The sequence below is a fragment of the Ranitomeya variabilis genome, chromosome 4 (assembly GCF_051348905.1).
Source record: "Ranitomeya variabilis isolate aRanVar5 chromosome 4, aRanVar5.hap1, whole genome shotgun sequence".
NCBI lineage: Eukaryota > Metazoa > Chordata > Amphibia > Anura > Dendrobatidae > Ranitomeya > Ranitomeya variabilis.
The window spans coordinates 244,683,489-244,705,111 of NC_135235.1; the positions used below are offsets into that span (position 1 = coordinate 244,683,489).

The 21,623-nt window shown below is 49.4% G+C and overlaps 1 protein-coding gene across 2 annotated transcripts in view; it reads left to right on the forward strand.

Moving 5' to 3' along the window:
- Window positions 1-4,691: 4,691 nt before the first annotated feature.
- LOC143764133 (opioid-binding protein/cell adhesion molecule homolog) overlaps window positions 4,692-21,623 on the forward strand; it is a 179,194-nt gene continuing 162,262 nt past the window's right edge. Inside the window, exon 1 of one of the 2 annotated variants that reach the window (XM_077249350.1) lies at window positions 4,692-4,989. In XM_077249350.1, coding sequence (XP_077105465.1) covers window positions 4,832-4,989 — 158 coding nt within the window. In that variant the 5' untranslated portion in view covers window positions 4,692-4,831. The remainder of the gene's footprint in view (window positions 4,990-21,623) is intronic. The other variant, XM_077249349.1, reaches the window with a different exon arrangement.

Sequence of the window (21,623 nt, forward strand, 5' to 3'; positions counted from 1 at the left end):
ACAGGTGATACAGTGATCATATACAGCAGTCTATGTACATTATATAGCTGCGACTGCTGTATATACATTGAACAGGTGGTACAGTGATCATATACAGCAGTCTATGTACATTATATAGCTGTGACTGCTGTATATACATTGCATAGGGGATACAGTGAACATATACTGCAGTCTATGTACATTATATAGCCATGACTGCTGTATATACATTGTATAGGTGATACAGTGATTATATACAGCAGAATGTACATTATATAGCTGCGACTGCTGTATATACATTGTATAGGTGATAGTGATCATATACAGCACTCTATGTACATTACATAGCCGCGACTGCTGTATATACATTGTATAGGTGATACAGTGAATATATACAGCAGTCTATCTACTATATAATTGTTTAAGGGTCACTACCGTCTGCCTGTCCTTCTGTCACGGATATTCATTGGTCGAGGCCTCTGTCTGTCATGGAACCCAAGTCGCTGATAAATCTCGCCAGCTGCCTGTCATGGCAGCCATGACAATCAGCGACGGTCACAGTCCGATTAGTCCCTCCCTACTCCCCTGCAGTCAGTACCCGGCGCCCGCTCCATACTCCCGGCAGTCACGGCTCACACAGGGTGAATGCCAGCGGTAACGGGCCGCGTTATGCCGCGGGTAACTCACTCCGTTACCGCTGCTATTAACCCTGTGTGACCAAGTTTTTACTATTGAGTCTCCCTATGCAGCCTCAATAGTAAAAACATCTAATGTTAAAAATAATAAAAAAAATCAAATCAGTATATACTCACCTTCCGCCACCTTTCCGACGCTCTGGTGACCGGTCCATGCAAGCGTCAGGTTCCGGTGCTAAGGTTGGTGTGCGACAAGGACCTGCCATGACGTCACGGCCCTGCGCGAGAAGGACCTGCCATGACGTCACAGTCATGTGACCGCGACGTCATCACACCCTGGGACCGGAAGCTGCCGCCTCAACCGAACACAGGCGACCTCGGAAGGTGAGTATATGTTTATTTTTTAACCTGTGACATACGTGGCTGGGCGATATACTACGTAGCTGGGCAATATACAGTTGTGGCCAAAAGTATTGACACCCCTGCAATTCTGTCAGATAATACTCAGTTGATTCCTGAAAATGATAGCAATCACAAACTCTTTGGTATTATTATCTTCATTTAATTTGTCTTAAATGAAAAAACACAAAAGAGAATGAAGCAAAACATTGATCATTTCACACAAAACTCCAAAAATGGGCCAGACAAAAGTATTGGCACCCTCAGCCTAATACTTGGTTGCACAACCTTTAGCCAAAATAACTGCGACTAACCGCTTCCGGTAACCATCAAAGAGTTTCTTACAATGCTCTGCTGGAATTTTAGACAATTCTTCTTTGGCAAATTGCTCCAGGTCCCTGATATTTGAAGGGTGCCTTCTCCAAACTGTCATTTTTAGATTTCTCCACAGGTGTTCTATGGGATTCAGGTCTGGACTCATTGCTGGCCACCTTAGAAGTCTCCAGTGCTTTCTCTCAAACCATTTTCTAGTGCTTTTTGAAGTGTGTATTGGGTCACTGTCCTGCTGAAAGACCCATGACCTCTGAGGGAGACCCCAGCTTTCTCACACTGGGCCCTACATTTTGCTGCAAAATTTGTTGGTAGTCTTTAGACTTCATAATGCCATGCACACGGTCAAGCAGTCCAGTGTGAGAGGCAGCAAAGCAACCCCAAAACATCAAGGAACCTCCACCATGTTTGACTGTAGGGACCGTGTTCTTTTCTTTGAATGCCTCTTTTTTTCTCCTGTAAACTCTATGTTGATGCGTTTGCCCAAAAAGCTCTACTTTTGTCTCATCTGACCAGAGAACATTCTTCCAAAATGTTTTAGGCTTTTTCAGGTATGTTTTGGCAATCTCCAGCCTGGCTTTTTTATGTCTCGGGGTAAGAAGTGGGGTCTTTCTGGGTCTCCTACCATACAGTCCCTTTTCATTCAGATGTCGACGGATAGTACGGGTTGACACTGTTGTACCCTCGGACTGCAGGGCAGCTTGAACTTGTTTGGATGTTAGTCGAGGTTCTTTATCCAACATCCGCACAATCTTGCGTTGAAATCTCTTGTCAATTTTTCTTTTCCGTCCACATCTAGGGAGGTTAGCCACAGTGCCATGGGCTTTAAACTTCTTGATGACACTGCTCACGGTACACACAGGGACATTCAGGTCTTTGGAGATGGACTTGTAGCCTTGAGATTGCTCATGCTTCTTCACAATTTGGTTTCTCAAGTCCTCAGACAGTTCTTTGGTCTTCTTTCTTTTCTCGATGCTCAATGTGGTACACACAAGGACACAGGACAGAGGTTGAGTCAACTTTAATCCATGTCAACTGGCTGCAAGTGTGATTTAGTTATTGCCAACACCTGTTAGGTGCCACAGGTAAGTTACAGGTGCTGTTAATTACACAAATTAGAGAAGCATCACATCATTTTTCGAACCGCGCCAATACTTTTGTCCACCCCCTTTTTTATGTTTGGTGTGAAATTATATCCAATTTGGCTTTAGGACAATTCTTTTTGTGTTTTTTCATTTAAGACAAATTAAATGAAGATAATAATACCAAAGAATTTGTGTTTGCAATCATTTTCAGGAAGAAACTGAGTATTATCTGACTGAATTGCAGGGGTGTCAATACTTTTAGCCACAACTGTACTACGTGCCTGGGCAATATACTACGTGGCTCTGTGCTGTATACTACGTAACTGGGCAATCTACTACGTGGCTGTGCAATATACTATGTCAATGGGCAATATACTACGTGGACATGCATAGTCTAGAATACCCGATGTGTTAGAATCGGGCCACCATCTAGTGTACATTATATAGCCGTGACTGTTGTATATACATTGTATAGGTGATACAGTGATCATATACAGCAGTCTATATACATTATATGGCCGTGACTGCTGTATATACACATCAAAAAAGTTTACATGTTGGTGCAGCGCCCCAGAGTCCTGGTCGTTGCAGTACTGTGGCTCCGCCGCTAAGGGGGGCTATGGTACGTCTGATGGCACTGAAGGAGTTCATCTGACCAGGTATCACAGACACCAATACATTTCACAGTCTGGCCTCCAGGGGGAGCTAAGGGTGCTATTCATTAGGCCACTCCTCACAGTCTGGTAAAACTGGGGGTTAGGCAGGAAGTTAGAGAGAAAGCTGACTGGGTTGGAACCAGGCAACACCTTGTGGCAGAGGGTGTTGTAGGGGAAGATTCGGTAGGGTGGCTGTCAGGGGTGGGATCCTGACAGAGGCCTGGCAAACAGAGAGAAAGCTACGGGACCGTGCCTGCACTTGATAGCGGCGGTGCCCTAAGAAAGGACAAGAAGCGAGATTTATTGTGCTGAGTGAGAAACGAGATCAAAGCAAGAAGGAGAATACCAGTAGGAGTCGTGCTGTAAGATCGAGGCAACATCCTACTGAGGTGCAAACAACAGGCGGCCGGAACGCCGAGGAGGTACAGAGCTCTAAGCCATACTTCAAACCAACGGCAGGACAGTCAGTCACAGGCGGGCTGTCTCACCTAAATCACCTACGCAGACATAGGGGGCAACCTTTGGAGAGGGGCGACTCTAGGGTCCCGGAAGAGCTCCGAGCCTACCCGTCATACGGGTGCGTCCCAACCATAACACCTGGGAGGGACGGAAGATTAGCAGAAGATCATCTAATCGAGTTGTGAGGGAACACGAGAAACAGACACAACAGTTGTGGGGACTATCCCGTAAGCACAGCAGGGAAGGACCACAACACATAGCGCTAGCAGGAAGGCACAGATTTCCACCTGCAAGGAGAACTCTGGAGGTGCCATCGGACCGGCCGGACTTGCGCAGCCTGGTGAACCGTATTCCGGATTAAGGACTTTGAGACCTTCAGTAAAGAGACTGCAACCTGGTGTCCTCGTTATTTACTGCACCGCACCACCACCACTATCCACATCCACCATTCACTGTACGCCCCTCAGCAGGGTCACGGACCGGGTCTAGCCACCGTGACAACCCCAGAGCAGAGACTCACAGGCCCGGTACCGGGTACCCCTCGGCCCTGCGGCAGTGGGGGCGCTGCATTGGGACACACCCAAAGTCCCAGAGATGGGGGAGGATGAAGAGCTGAGGCGGTGCTGTCCAGTGTCGGCGGTGAAGAGGATCCTGAGGGACCCGGGGAGTGATCTCCGCCGCCGGCACCGGCAGCTCAGACACGGGGGAGGCGCCCTCTGCGCACCGCGGCGGCCGGCAGCTCCTGTCACAGCCCTGCCCCTTTCTGTCTTGGCCCTGTGCGCGCGCGGTCTCCTGTTCCCGCGCTGACAAGGGCCGCAGCCGTGCTCGAGCACTAACGCAGGTCTTCACCACAGAGTGCGTGCAGCGCCGCGGCCATTGTCAGCGCGTCCGACTAGACGGAGCGCGCACATAGGCCCTTCTCACAGAAGATTTAAAGGACCGGCGGCCACTTTGTGGTGGGGACCTCGGCAGATGCTCAATCCGGGCCTCTACACAGGTGGAGCCGTGTGACGTAAAACGTCTAAACTGCGGAATGAGCGGGAGGCGGGGCTACCGCAGGTTGGGCTGCGAAAAGGCGGGATGTGGGCGGAGTTTGAGGTATGATGCGAGCTATGGGCGTGTTCAGGGCCGGGGAGGCGGGCTGTGGGCGGGGCCGCGGCAGTGGGGCGCAGAGCGGGCAGGGTCTCAGTCGCGCTCGCTCCCGGCTGTGGAGGAGACATGTAGCGCTGGGAGCCTCGGGGGCCCCTGTCGCTGTCCGCTGCGCTGTGTCTGCTCGGGCGGGGGAAGGATGCTGGGGGTCGTCGCCCCCTGGAGGTGGCTGCTCGCCCTGTGTCTCAGGCTGCTCTTTCTTGTACCCGCAGGAGTGCCGGTGCGGAGCGGGGACGCCGGCTTCCCCAAAGCCATGGACAACGTGACGGTGCGACAGGGAGACAGCGCCATCCTCAGGTAAGACGCACCTGTGCGACATCTGTGTGTGGGGTGTAATCTACAGGGGTCAGATATATATATATATATATACACTGTGTAATATGTGCTGCATAGATTAGGGGTATATGTATATATATATATATATATATATATATATATATATATATATATATATATATATACTGTGTAATATGTGCTGTATAGAGGAGGATATATATATATATATATATATATATATATATATATATATATATATATATATATATACTCTGTGTAATATGTGCTGCATAGATTAGGGGTATATGTGTGTGTATATATATATATATATATACTGTGTAATATGTGCTGTATAGAGGAGGAGGGGGATATATATATACTGTGTAGTATGTGCTGTATAGAGGAGGGGGGATATATATACTGTGTAATATGTAATCAACCAAAAAATAATCCCTATTGTATCATTGTGTTACAATACCAACCTTTTAATCCACAAAAGTCTTAAATTGCCATGCGAAGCAAGTGGACTCAATACACAATGCACTATGATATATAAGTCAATAATATTTATTAACAATTAGTACCATAGAAATAACAATAATAATTATTACAGTGAAGATCTCCAATAAATAGTGGAGCGGATTTTATTCACATAACATATAAACTTTATCCATGTGAGAAATCACTAGCCAATTGTCCAAATGAAAAAACCTGCATAGTAAGTACATCTATACACAGCCGAGCAATGTAGATATTAAGCGTGCGGCACAATGAAACAAAGGTGGTTCAATTGAGGGGGCTTAGTTTATTCTAGCCTCAGGCCTCTATATACTAGTGTACCCCATCTCTAAAACCCACCTATCCAATAACTGACAGGAAAAATAATAAAGGCATGGGCACGCCAAGATAACTCACATGGGTATGATGTCCCTGACTCCGTTCCTTTACCCCGACGTGCGTTTTGTAACACTTCCTCGGGGGGTGTGTCAGGGCAGAGGGACGTCGGACATTTAAACCCTATCAAAATACAAGCAATAAGGACGCCACACTCTGCGTGGTCATGGAAATTAAGTGAGCGCTGACGATGTCCTCTGTGCACCGGAAATGACATCACTAATTCCGGGCTGTGGACCGCAAGCTGGCACGCATAGCGCTCATCAGTGAGCGCCTGTATGTGTCACGAAACGCGCGTCGGGGTAAAAGAACGGAGACACGGACATCATACCCATGTGAGTTATCTTGGCGTGCCCATGCCTTTATTATTTTTCCTGTCATAGTTATTGGATAGGTGGGTTTTAGAGATGGGCTACACTAGTATATAGAGGCCTGAGGCTAGAATAAATAACTAAGCCCTCTCAATTGAACCACCTTTGTTTCATTGTGCCGCACGCTTAATATCTTCATTGCTCGGCTGTGTATAGATGTACTTACTATGCAGGTTTTTTCATTTGGACAATTGGCTAGTGATTTCTCACATGGATAAAGTTTATATGTTATGTGAATAAAATCCGCTCCACTATTTATTGGAGATCTTCACTGTAATAATTATTATTGTTATTTCTATGGTACTAATTATTAATAAATATTGACTTATATATCATAGTGCATTGTGTATTGAGTCTTCTTGCTTCGCATGGCAATTTAAGACTTTTGTGGATTAAAAAACTGTGTAATATGTGCTGTATACAGGGGGGATATATACACTGTGTAATATGTTCTGTATAGAGGAGGGGATATATATACTGTGTAATATGTTCTGTATAGAGGAGGGGATATATACACTGTGCAATATGTGCTGTATAGAGGAGGGGGATATATACAGGCCCGGGAATTCAATGACTAAAATGTATATATTGCAGCACTGAAACAGCAAGATGGGTATATTTAGAGTTAATTAAAAGCGCATTAACACCATAGCTTTGGCCCCATGTAAATACCAAGATCTTTGAACAATATGCATCAGAACAAAAAAATAATAATGTCTCACCCAGGTATGTCCTTGCAAATGGTCAGACTACGCAGCCCCAACGTGCGTTTCACATGGGCTTCCTCATATGTACACAGTGACTGCACCAGCAGAATAGTGAGTCCAGCTCTGGGGTATAATACAGGATGTAAAGGCCCCGTCACACATAGCGAGATCGCTAGCGAGATCGCTGCTGAGTCACAAGTTTTGTGACGCAACAGCGACCTCAGTAGCGATCTCGCTATGTGTGACACGTACCAGCGACCAGGCCCCTGCTGCGAGATCGCTGGTCGTGTCGGAATAGCCTGGACCTTTTTTTGGTCGTTGAGGTCCCGCTGACATCGCTGAATCGGTGTGTGTGACACCGATCCAGCGATGTCTTCACTGGTAACCAGGGTAAACATCGGGTTACTAAGCGCAGGGCCGCGCTTAGTAACCCGATGTTTACCCTGGTTACCAGCGTAAATGTAAAAAAAAACAAACCGTACATACTCACCATCTGATGTCCGTCAGGTCCCTTGCCGTCTGCTTCCTGCTCTGAGTGCCGCCGTACAGTGAGAGCAGAGCGCAGCAGTGACGTCACTGCTGTGCTCTGCTCTCACTGTACGGCGGCACTCAGTCAGAGCAGGAAGCAGACGGCGAGGGACCTGACGGACATCAGATGGTGAGTATGTACGGTTTGTTTTTTTTTACATTTACGCTGGTAACCAGGGTAAACATCGGGTTACTAAGCGCGGCCCTGCGCTTAGTAACCCGATGTTTACCCTGGTTACCCGGGTGCTGCAGGGGGACTTCGGCATCGTTGAAGACAGTTTCAACGATGCCAAAGTCGTTCCCCTGATTGTTGGTCGCTGGAGAGAGCTGTCTGTGTGACAGCTCCCCAGCGACCACACAGCGACAAAACAGCGACGCTGCAGCGATCAGCATCGTTGTCTGTATCGCTGCAGCGTCGCTGTGTGTGACGGGGCCTTAACTCAGGATCAGTAATGTATGTACACAGTGACTGCACCAGCAGAATAGTGAGTGCAGCTCTGGGGTATAATACACGATGTAACTCAGGATCAGTAATGTATGTACACAGTGACTGCACCAGCAGAATAGTGAGTGCAGCTCAGGAGTATAATACAGGATGTAACTCAGGATCAGTAATGTAATGTATGTACACAGTGACTGCACCAGCAGAATAGTGAGTTCAGCTCTGGGGTATAATACAGGATGTAACTCAGGATCAGTAATGTATGTACACAGTGACTGCACCAGCAGAATAGTGAGTTCAGCTCTGGGGTATAATACAGGATGTAACTCAGGATCAGTAATGTATGTACACAGTGACTGCACCAGCAGAATAGTGAGTGCAGCGCTGGGGTATAATACAGGATGTAACTCAGGATCAGTATTGTATGTACACAGTGACTGCACCAGCAGAATAGTGAGTTCAGCTCTGGGGTATAATACAGGATGTAACTCAGGATCAGTAATGTATGTACACAGTGACTGCACCAGCAGAATAGTGAGTGCCGCGCTGGGGTATAATACAGGATGTAACTCAGGATCAGTAATGTATGTACACAGTGACTGCACCAGCAGAATAGTGAGTTCAGCTCTGGGGTATAATACAGGATGTAACTCAGGATCAGTAATGTATGTACACAGTGACTGCACCAGCAGAATAGTGAGTGCAGCGCTGGGGTATAATACAGGATGTAACTCAGGATCAGTAATGTATGTACACAGTGACTGCACCAGCAGAATAGTGAGTTCAGCTCTGGGGTATAGATTCAAGATGCAAAGAAGCTTTATTGGCAGGACCAAATACACATCAGTTTTGCCAAAGCAAGTGTATAAAGGCGATAGGGAATGTGGGGATGTTGGGTGGGAGCTGTAGGGAAGGTGGATGGGGGCAGATCCAGGGTAGGGGCTATAGTCTATGGCATAGGGAAGGTGGATGGGGGCAGATCCATTGTGGGGGCTATAGTCCATGGCATAGGGAAGGTGGATGGGGGCAGATCCATTGTGGGGGCTGTAGTCCATGGCATAGGGAAGGTGGATGGGGGCAGATCCATTGTGGGGGCTGTAGTCCATGGCATAGGGAAGGTGGATGGGGGCAGATCCATTGTGGGGGCTGTAGTCCATGGCATAGGGAAGGTGGATGGGGGCAGATCCATTGTGGGGGCTATAGTCCATGGCATAGGGAAGGTGGATGGGGGCAGATCCAGGGTGGGGGCTATAGTCCATGGCATATCATAGTTCTTTCTCGCAGTCTATGACATTCGCTCACATACCGCGCTGCTATCTCCACTGCTCTCTCTTCTCCCAGCAAGATATGTTTTCTCTTCCTCCTTCATGGTGATGAAGTCCGGGAAGAGATGTGAGAGTCTCCTGAAGTGAGTGTCCCTCACTGCTGAGTATTTGGAGCAGTGTAGCAAGAAGTGGGTTTCGTCCTCTATGGCCTCCTGATCAGTGTTGGCACAGTCTTTCCTCCCTGGGCTTGTAGTTCTGCCTGTGTCGGCCACATTCGATGGCCAGACTGTGGGCACTGAGTCTGTATCGGCTCAGGATCTTGCGATCTCTGGGGTCCGGGAGTTTCTCCAGATATGGGGCCAGTCTGTATTCTCTCTGAAGGCTCCTGTACATGATCAGTTTCTGTGAGCTGATGATATCATTCTTCCAGTCACTGACATACCTCTCTTGGCCTTCGTCTGCCATCTTCCTGATTCCGGCTTTTGTCAGGTTGTTGTGATTGGTGTTCTGGTCCGGTTGGGTTTGGCTGGGCTGTTCCGAGGGTTCTGGTTTTTCTGTTTCACCTACATGTATCAGGGCTTTATGCTGATGGGAGCTTGGATTGCTCCTATGCAGGTGAGCCCGGAATGACAGCGCCCTCTTTAGAACTGTTAGGTGCAGAGGGAATCTGCCCAGCTCGGCCCGACAAGCACTGTTGGAGGTGCTCCGATGGACCTGGAGAAGGTGCTTGCAGAATTCCAGGTGGAATATTTCTGTTGGACTGGAATCCCACCTTGACCAGTCTGGGTAGGTGTGAGGACCCCAGACTTCGCTGCCATACAGGAGGATTGGGGCGATGATGGAGTCGAAGGTCCAGACCCTCACTGGTGGCTTCAGATGGTAGAGTTTCCTTTGGATGGCATAGAAGCTTTTGCTGGCCTTGTCTTTCGGGGTCTCTATGGCTTGTTTGAATCTCCCTGACCGGTGAATCTCTAGGCCCAGGTAGGTATATTTGTCCCTTCCTGTGAGGTTGCAGTTGTTGAGGACAAATGATGGGTGCTGGTCCTGTATAATACAGGATGTTTCTCAGGATCAGTAATGTATGTACACAGTGACTGCACCAGCAGAATAGTGAGTGCAGCTCTGGGGTATAATACAGGATGTAACTCAGGATCAGTAATGTATGTACACAGTGACTGCACCAGCAGAATAGTGAGCGCAATTCTGGGGTATAATACAGGATGTAACTCAGGATCAGTAATGTAATGTATGTACACAGTGACTGCACCAGCAGAATGGCGAGTGTAGCTCTGGGGTATAATACAGGATGTAACTCAGGATCATTAATGTATGTACACAGTGACTGCATCAGCAGAATAGTGAGTGCAGCTCTGGGGTATAATACAGGATGTAACTCAGGATCAGTAATGTAATGTATGTACACAGTGACTGCACCAGCAGAATAGTGAGTGCAGCTCTGGGGTATAATACAGGATGTAACTCAGGATCAGTAATGTAATGTATGTACACAGTGACTGCACCAGCAGAATAGTTAGTGCAGCTCTAGGGTATAATACAGGATGTAACTCCGGATCAGTAATGTAATGTATTTACACAGTGACTGCACCAGCAGAATAGTGAGTGCAGCTCTGGGGTATAATACAGGAGGTAACTCAGGATTAGTAATGTAATGTATGTACACAGTGACTGCACCAGCAGAATAGTGAGTGCAGCTCTGGAGTATAATACAGGAGGTAACTCAGGATCAGTAATGTATGTACACAGTGACTGCACCAGCAGAATAGTGAGCGCAGCTCTGGGGTATTAATACAGGATGTAAGGAATAAATAGGTCCGGTATGTGGCTGTGATTTGTAGTTTTGGATTGTGGACTCTTTCTTGTGGCACTGGGTGCTCTGCAGATGGTGATGTTGTCATGTGCGGTGACGGTGATGGCTGGTGCCTCCAGTTCTGGCTTTGTTCCTCTATGATGAGGAGGTTTCGGCACACTGATCTCAGACCTCCTGTGACAGTCTGCTCCTTGCAGTTTCGTTTTTTCCCCGTGAGTGATCCCGGTGTTGGTGGCTGGAGGCTCGAACCCTCTTTCATCTTGGGCTGTGGTGTCCGGGGCTCGCCGCTTATTCTGTCTGGCTCTGAGCTGCTCTGGGAGGATATGAGCTTTATAGTGCCGTAAAGCTGCCGCACGGATCATAAAGCCTCCGCAGCCGGACGCCCTGCAGTCTATTTCAGCTGCCCAGGAGTTCTCATTTTGCAGCTTTTTATGTAACCTCATAAAATCGCAGTCAACGTGGTGTTCTGATTGGCTCAGTGGGACGGCTGCACGTAGACTGAGCCTCTGACAAACGCATCCACCAACAAGTCCATGGTAATTTCCCCGCACCTCTGCCGGATTCCAGGCTGCCTCTGTCCTCCCCGGCCTCTGAGCAACGCTGTACTGACCACAGGTGTCCACACTTGGGCGTCCACACTGGGCAGATTTAAGAGGTCATTTGTGTCTGTGATGATCCTGTTGTTACTGATTGTCTCCGGTGTCGTCTGTCCAGAGAGTGAAAAACCTGAAAATGTTCTAGAGTCTCAGCCCGGCTCTGTCTCCAGAGAGTTTACCTTTGTGCAGAAGTTTTGGTGACTGTCAAGATAATATAAATGCCATATTTTGAGTATACACCTAGAAAGTTCCTTGGCTTTTTAGACACAAGCTGTGGGCTTTCTGACCCCCCTCCCCACACTGCCTATAAAGCTCTCCTTTTCACTGCTCCCTCCTCCCTCCCCCCTGCATGCAGCTGTAATGTGAAACCAGTGTGCTGTGAGCAGGCCTACTCAGCTTTGTGTAAGAGCATGGTCGGGGGAGCATTCCCTTTATTCTTTTAAACTGGTATATAATCGTGCAGCTTGGGTCTGGAAGCATGACAAATAGATTTTTGGCCTCTGCATCAGCCGGGCCATCACCCAGTGCGTTTTCTAATTTCCCATACCCTTGGTATCCGAGAAACAAATTACTACTTACCAGTGTTGCATAGCCAGGTCATGTTTGGTCTTAATAGAATGCTAATCTCATACGAAGTTGCATCCTGGAGCTACTTCGGATATGAATGTTCCGTAACTCTGAGTCCATCTGAGAAAGTAGGATTGCATTCCATAACTCAGCCCACTCAATGATGTCACAACCAGGGGTATAAGACCGTGAGACCTCATTTTGCTTCAGGTTTTGTCCAAGGAACTTGCTGATACACATCTGAGATGCATTGGGACATATGCTCACCTTTCTCCAGCCGCATCCTCCGCCATGATATGAGAACTCTAGTATGTGCACACGATGCAGATTTAGTGCAGAACTGCAGCAGATTTTTCTGCTGCAGAACTGCACTGTGATTTACAGTACAATGTAAATCAATGTGAAAAATCTGCGCAGAAACGCTGCAGATTTCAAAGAAGTGCATGTCGCTTCTTTTGTGCAGTTCTGCAGCGTACCTGCACAGAACCTGCACAGAACCTGCACAGAACCTGCACAGAACCTGCACAGAACCTGCACAGAACCTGCACAGAACCTGCACAGAACCTGCACAGAACCTGCACAGAACCTGCACAGAACCTGCACAGAACCTGCACAGAACCTGCACAGAACCTGCACAGAACCTGCACAGAACCTGCACAGAACCTGCACAGAACCTGCACAGAACCTGCACAGAACCTGCACAGAACCTGCACAGAACCTGCACAGAACCTGCACAGAACCTGCACAGAACCTGCACAGAACCTGCACAGAACCTGCACAGAACCTGCACAGAACCTGCACAGAACCTGCACAGAACCTGCACAGAACCTGCACCTGCGTTTTCTGCCAGGAGATGCAGATTTAGTGCAGAAAATTCTGCACCACATTTCCTACTTGAGCACATAGCCTAAGGCTATGTGCACACGTTGCAGATTTTCCTGCGGATTTTTCTGCACTAAAAACTGCAGATCTTGGCAGAAACCGCAGGTGCGGTTTTGGGTGCGGTTTTGGGTGCGGTTTTGGGTGCGGTTTTGGGTGCGGTTTTTGATGCGGTTTTTAATGCGTTTTTCCCTGCAGATTGTCTTGTGGTTTTTTTACATAAATAAAGCTTGAACTGCAGTGGGAAAAAAAAAACACATGATGTCATTTCCTTGTCCAACCCCTTCTTATTCCATCATCCATATTTGGTTAAAATACCCCTGGCAGTTCCCAGGCTAGGAATATTAGCCCACAGCTGTCTGCGTAGCCTTTCTGGCTGTAAAATATAGGGGGGCCCGAAAAAAAATTGCGTAGGGTCCCCCTATATTTTTAGGCCAGAAAGGCTACGCAGACAGCTGTGGGCCAATATTAGTGGCCTGGGAAGGGGTTAAAATACCCCTGGCTGTTCCCAGGCCATGTATATTAAGCCCACAGCTGTCTGCGAAGCCTTTCTGGCTCTCTAATATAGGGAGAGCCCCCCCAAAAAAGGGTTGGGGTCCCCCTATATTTTTAGGCCAGCAAGGCTACGCAGATCGCTGTGGGCTTATATTCATAGCCTAGGAAAGGGGCCATGGATATTTGCCCCCCCCCCCGGCTACAAATAGAAGCCCGCAGCCGCCCCAGAAAAGGCGCATCAAAAAGATGCGCCAATTCCGGCACTTAGCCCCTCTCTTCCCACTCCCGTGTAGCGGTGGGATATGGGGTAATGAGGGGTTAATGCCACCTTGCTATTGTAAGGCAGGGCTGCCACTAGAAATTTCGGGGCCCCATACTGGCAAAATTTTCGGGGCCCCCTTGAGACTCCGCCCAGGCTCCACCCCAGCCCCGCCTCCATGCTCCACCCCTCGAACTGTCCACGGTCCCACCGCTCTCTCTTGGAAAAACTCCACTTCTCACCAATCACACATTGAGGGTACGTGTCCACCTTCAGGATGGCCAGCGGTTTCGTCAGAGCGGCAAACCCGCTCGGCGCTAAGCCCCGCCCCCTACTGTGACGCGATGATGCCGGATGTGTTCATTGCACACATCCGGGATCATCGCACCCCACACATAGGGCCCTGTGTTATAGCTTGCGGCGTCGCAGCTGCCGCAAGGAACACGGACATGCTGCGATCTTAAAAGAAGCACCGCATGTCCGGAGTCGCAGGGCCGACGGGTGCGTGTTACCACGCATAGTGGAGACGAGATTTCCTAAAATCCCCTTCACTATGCTGGAACATCTGGACGCTGCGTGTTTGACGCTGTGGCCCCACCCACGCAGCGTCAAACACGCAGCGTTTACTTAACGTGGACACATACCCTAACAGTTCCCATCACCAGATCACACATATAGCCGGCAGCTTTTGTAAGCCGCCACCATAACACGGTAGACTCTTTTGGCCGGGCACTACTCTGCTGTAACCTATTAAATATTTGTTAAAATATGCAAAACAATTTAGGTATATTTTTATTTATTTTTCAATTTTTAAAATGACCAATAATATCACATAAAAAGAACAAATACCGCTACACCATGACAAGATGACATATTACCACCACAGTGATCGAATAATATCACATACAAAGAACAAATACCGCTACACCATGACCAGACCGCATATTACCACCACAGTGATCGAATAATATCACATACAAGGGACAAATACCGCAACACCATGTCCAGACCACATATTACCACCACATAGTGACTGAATACTACAATTCTGATCAGTAATAAAAAAAAAGCACCACACTATCACCATAAGTGCCATTATACACAGGAGATCTCTACTTAGTATGCAGTGTCTGTGTACAGATAATACAGTGATCACTAGTGAAATTATACACAGGAGCTCTGTATATAGTAAATAACCAAACACAAAACAAAAACATGCATAGCAACAGATAATAATAAATCAATCAAAGTCAAAAGAACTATGCAAACGGACTAGTATGAATATATGGGTAAGTCGCTATCACATATAGATCCAGCAAGATGTGGGTCATAAAGACCCAAAAAAAACGACCAAGCACCCAATATAAAAATATATAAACTTTATTAGTACTCAAAACTACAAATATAATAGTGTCAAATATAACCTCTTACAAATATGAGGTATTCTTTGATCCTGGTTCCGTGCGTCCTTTACAAGCTCTTTCAGTGTTGTTTTTGTACACCCTGTGGTACTGAACCTCACCAGCTTTTTATATTTTATATTTGACACTATTATCTCTGTATATAGTATACAGTGTATAGTGTCAGTGTATAGGTAACACTGACTTACCAGTCACGTCTCTAGGTGAAGTCCTTCATCTTTCATCCAGCACAGACCGCCATCATGTCTTCCAGCCAGGACTCGTTTCTGCAGGAAATAACACAGTTATCTCGAGCTCCGCTTGTAGAACACATTACTTAATTTTTCCCAACTTCTACATTACACCGCATAAAGAAAAAGAGGCGACATAGTGTCACTCTACACAGTAACAGGACCGCCCCCTCATTTAAAACACTGTCCTCAAAAAATAAATACATCACTGCAGTAATAATATCCCTTAATTAGTCCCTATGGTAATAATATTCCCCATCCTGGCCCCCGTGTGTCTCATTCCTGGCGTCAGCCATATGTTCTCCCATCCTGCCCTAATGAGTATCCTTTCTGCACCATATGATCTCCCCATCCTGCCCCATCTGTCTCCATCGTATCCATCCTGCCCCATGATCCTGCACAACCTGTCTCCAATTCTGCCCCCAGTGTCTCCAGTCATGCCCCCATGTCTTTCATCATACCCCATATCTCCATTCTGCCCCTGTGTCCAGCATCATTCATAGCCCCTGTGTCCAGCATCATTCATAGCCCCTGTGTCCAGCATCATTCATAGCCCCTGTGTCCAGCATCATTCATAGCCCCTGTGTCCAGCATCATTCATAGCCCCTGTGTCCAGCATCATTCATAGCCCCTGTGTCCAGCATCATTCATAGCCCCTGTGTCCAGCATCTCCGCCCCCTGTGTCCAGCATCTCCGCCCCCTGTGTCCAGCATCTCCGCCCCCTGTGTCCAGCATCTCCGCCCCCTGTGTCCAGCATCTCCGCCCCCTGTGTCCAGCATCTCCGCCCCCTGTGTCCAGCATCTCCGCCCCCTGTGTCCAGCATCTCCGCCCCCTGTGTCCAGCATCTCCGCCCCCTGTGTCCAGCATCTCCGCCCCCTGTGTCCAGCATCTCCGCCCCCTGTGTCCAGCATCTCCGCCCCCTGTGTCCAGCATCTCCGCCCCCTGTGTCCAGCATCTCCGCCCCCTGTGTCCAGCATCTCCGCCCCCTGTGTCCAGCATCTCCGCCCCCTGTGTCCAGCATCTCCGCCCCCTGTGTCCAGCATCTCCGCCCCCTGTGTCCAGCATCTCCGCCCCCTGTGTCCAGCATCTCCGCCCCCTGTGTCCAGCATCTCCGCCCCCTGTGTCCAGCATCTCCGCCCCCTGTGTCCAGCATCTCCGCCCCCTGTGTCCAGCATCTCCGCCCCCTGTGTCCAGCATCTCCGCCCCCTGTGTCCAGCATCTCCGCCCCCTGTGTCCAGCATCTCCGCCCCCTGTGTCCAGCATCTCCGCCCCCTGTGTCCAGCATCTCCGCCCCCTGTGTCCAGCATCTCCGCCCCCTGTGTCCAGCATCTCCGCCCCCTGTGTCCAGCATCTCCGCCCCCTGTGTCCAGCATCTCCGCCCCCTGTGTCCAGCATCTCCGCCCCCTGTGTCCAGCATCTCCGCCCCCTGTGTCCAGCATCTCCGCCCCCTGTGTCCAGCATCTCCGCCCCCTGTGTCCAGCATCTCCGCCCCCTGTGTCCAGCATCTCCGCCCCCTGTGTCCAGCATCTCCGCCCCCTGTGTCCAGCATCTCCGCCCCCTGTGTCCAGCATCTCCGCCCCCTGTGTCCAGCATCTCCGCCCCCTGTGTCCAGCATCTCCGCCCCCTGTGTCCAGCATCTCCGCCCCCTGTGTCCAGCATCTCCGCCCCCTGTGTCCAGCATCTCCGCCCCCTGTGTCCAGCATCTCCGCCCCCTGTGTCCAGCATCTCCGCCCCCTGTGTCCAGCATCTCCGCCCCCTGTGTCCAGCATCTCCGCCCCCTGTGTCCAGCATCTCCGCCCCCTGTGTCCAGCATCTCCGCCCCCTGTGTCCAGCATCTCCGCCCCCTGTGTCCAGCATCTCCGCCCCCTGTGTCCAGCATCTCCGCCCCCTGTGTCCAGCATCTCCGCCCCCTGTGTCCAGCATCTCCGCCCCCTGTGTCCAGCATCTCCGCCCCCTGTGTCCAGCATCTCCGCCCCCTGTGTCCAGCATCTCCGCCCCCTGTGTCCAGCATCTCCGCCCCCTGTGTCCAGCATCTCCGCCCCCTGTGTCCCACCCCCCTGAAAAAAAAAAAAAGCCGAGTTCTTACCTTGCCATGCTCCTGCGGCGGGGAACCTCACTTCCTCCACGCAGCCGCAGGTGAAGGACGCACTCGCCGGCGGCTGACAATGACGTCAGACGCCGGCGAAGTGCGACTGCGCACTGCGGCCGCTGAAGTCAGCTGCCAGCCTCCGACTGGCTGGCGGCGGCCGGCGGCTGTTAACTATTGACGTGCGGGCACGGGCCCGCACGTCAATAATGTCCCGCAGCGCCGGCAGGGGGGGGCCCGCAGCGCCGGCAGGTGGGGGGCCCGCAGCGCCGGTAGGGGGGGGCCCGGTGAGCAGATTAGACGGGGCCCCATGCGGGCCCCCTCTGCTCACCGGGCCCCATACGCCAGTCATGGCTGTCATGCCCTGATGGCGGCCCTGTTGTAAGGTGGCATTAAGCCCGGTTAATAATGGAGAGGCGTCAATAAGACGCCTATCCATTATTAATCCTATTAAAGGGTTAAAAAAAAAAGACTAGAGAAATATATTTTAATGAAATAAACACCCACTTTTTGACAAACCCTTTATTATACTCTCAATCCACCTGAAGACCCTCGACCTGAAAAAGAAATAAAAAAACAAACCAAATTCATACTCCCTGGCCCTGTCCGCAGAAATCCAACGAGTGTCCCACGACGATCTGCATGGAGAACAGACACATCCGGAGATGTCTGCTCTCCACGGCTGCAGCAACACACTGACAGGAGCCATGGCTCCTGTCGGTGTGTAACTGCGCATGCGCGAGAGTTTACTGGCGTTCATTGACCCCGGCACTCTCGCTTTACGGCAGTGATGCGTGTGAAAGTTCACACGCAGCTCTAATGCCGTAAATAGAGACGCCGGAGCCACAGAACTCCGGTAAAGTACGCGATACACTGCTAGGAGCTTCGCTCCTGGTAGTGTATCGCCGGAGAGCAAGCGATCGGCGTGGGACACTCGTTGGGATATCTGCGGACAGGGAGTATGGATTTTGTTTATTTTTTTTTTTGGATTTTTTTCTAGGGGACCTAGGGCTTCGCGTACCAGTGTGCTGTATGGTGAGTATATACTCTGTTATATGGTGTATGTAATGTCTGTCATGTATGTTACGTGTATTGTATATGTGTATTGTATGTGTTTTGTGTTTTACTGACAATTGTGCTAAGTCGCCAGACACAGGGACAACTCTCCCATCCTAATATCGGATGGGAGTAGTAATCCCATACGGCGACTTAGCAAAATTGGGTGGCACTATGGTCGCATGGGAACACACACACACACACACACACACACACACACACACACACACACACACACACACACACACACACACACACACACACACACACACACACATCAAACGACCGACTCGGTTCCCAATGCTACGATAAGCCTCCATGCTGACGGTCACACTCCGCCCACGCACTTCCTCCCGCTTCCCCGCACTTCCTGCTGCAGCGGTTTCTACACCAAAACCGCAGAAAACCCGCAGATATTTTTTCTTCTGCGGGTTTTACTGCGGGTTTGACCCTCACAATGGAGGTCTATGGGTGCAGAACCGCTGCAGTTCCGCACAAAGAAGTGACATGCTGTGGAATGTAAACCGCTGCGGAATGTAAGCATGTGCACAGCGGTTTCCATAGGTTTACATGTTGTTGTAAATGCAATGGAAACTGCAGCGGACCCGCAGCGGCAAAATCGCTGCGGTTCCGCGGTAAAAACCGCAACGTGTGAACATGGCTTAAGTCTGTTTTCTTCCTTTAATCCCTTTTTATTTTGTAATTGTCTGTATATACATAATTCTCGTTTAATAATATCTTTTTACACTTTTGTAAACACTGCCTACCTTTTGGAGTAAAATACCGTATATACTCGAGTATAAGCTGACCCCCCCCCCTAATTTTGCCACAAAAAACTGGGAAAACTTATTGACTCGAGTATGAGCCTAGGGGGGAAAATGCAGCAGCTACCGGTAAATGTCAAAAGTAATAATAGATACCAATAAAAGTAAAATTAATTGAGACATCAGTAGGTTAAGTGTCTCTGAATATCCATATTGAATCAGGAGCCCCATATAATGCTCCATACTGTTCATTATGGCCCCATAAGATGTTCCATATTAAAATATGCCCCATATAATCCTGCATAAAGGTTAATAAAGGCCCCATAAGATGCTCCATAGACACATTTGCCCAATATAATGCTGCACAAATGCTGATTATGGCCCAATAAGATGCTCTATAAAGATATTTGCCCCTTATAGTGCTGCACAAACGTTATGGCCCTATAAGATGCTCCATACAGACACTTGCCCCATATGCCATAGTGCCCTACAAACGTTAATTATGGCCCCATACAGACACTTGCCCCTATATAGTGCTGCACAAACATTATGCCCCTATATAGTGCTGCAGAAACGTTATGGTCCCATATAGTGCTGCAGGAATGTTATGGCCCCATATAGTGCTGCAGGAATGTTATGGCCCCATATAGTGCTGCAGGAATGTTATGGCCCCATATAGTGCTGCAGGAACGTTATGGCCCCCATGTAGTGCTGCAGGAACGTTATGGCCCCCATATAGTGCTGCAGGAACGTTATGGCCCCCATATAGTGCTGCAGGAACGTTATGGCCCCCATATAGTGCTGCAGGAACGTTATGGCCCCCATATAGTGCTGCAGGAACGTTATGGCCCCCATATAGTGCTGCAGGAACGTTATGGCCCCCTATAGTGCTGCAGGAATGTTATGGCCCCATATAGTGCTGCAGGAATGTTATGGCCCCATATAGTGCTGCAGGAATGTTATGGCCCCATATAGTGCTGCAGGAATGTTATGGCCCCCATGTAGTGCTGCAGGAACGTTATGGCCCCCATGTAGTGCTGCAGGAACGTTATGGCCCCCATATAGTGCTGCAGGAACGTTATGGCCCCCATATAGTGCTGCAGGAACGTTATGGCCCCCTATAGTGCTGCAGGAATGTTATGGTCCCATATAGTGCTGCAAGAATGTTATGGCCCCATATAGTGCTGCAGGAATGTTATGGCCCCATATAGTGCTGCAGGAATGTTATGGCCCCATATAGTGCTGCAGGAATGTTATGGCCCCATATAGTGCTGCAGGAACGTTATGGCCCCCATATAGTGCTGCAGGAACGTTATGGCCCCATAGATGCTCCATACAGACACTTGCCCCATTTGCTGCGATAAAAAAAATAAATCACATACTCACCACTCCGTCGCTCAGGCCCCCGGCACTTTCAATAGTCACCTCTCCTCGTTCCGGGCGCCGATCTGTCTCCAGCACTGACGTTCAGCAGAGGGCGCGCACTGACCACGTCACCGCGCCCTCTGACCTCAGCGTCACTGCTGGAGACAGATCGGCGCCTGGAACGAGGAGCAGGTGACTATCGCGCAGCGCTGCGCTCCCCTCCCCGTATACTCACTTGGTCCTGCCGCTGTGTAGATCCTGCTTCCCTGACGCCGCAGCGCTTCATCCTGTACTCAGCGGGCACATGGTCCCGCTGATTACAGTAATGAATAGGCGGCTTCACCCCTATGGGAGGTGGAGCCGAATATTCATTTACTGTAATGAGCGGGACCATGTGACCGCTGAGTACAGGAAGAAGCTGCTGCTGCCGGCGCCGGGGAAACGGGGACCGCGCCTGGACTAGGTGAGTATTTTTAGACAGCCCCCGCTCCCCCTCCCCTGCCGACCCCCGGTATGACTCGAGTATAGGCCGAGAGGGGCAATTTCAGCCCAAAAAAGTGGGCTGAAAATCTCGGCTTATACTCGAATATATACGGTATATAAATTTACTAGCTTCATTTCTCCTTGCTCTATAACGTATTAACACGTCCTCTGAAGTAAATCACGCTACTATTTGGGTTTGCTCCGGACCCATAATTAAGGAAAAGAAGCTGGTGGCAGCGGAAGTGTCCTGCACTGGTGGGTAAGGCTGGCAGTGATGGAACAGGGTTTTTATAGTGTATTCCTCGGCTGCGGCTGGGAATAATTATATCACCTTCACTGCAGTGTGTGCCCCACAGCCAGTACATATCAGCAGCCTTTCTGGTGACCATTTATCCTAGGTGCAGTTCCTTGACTGACTT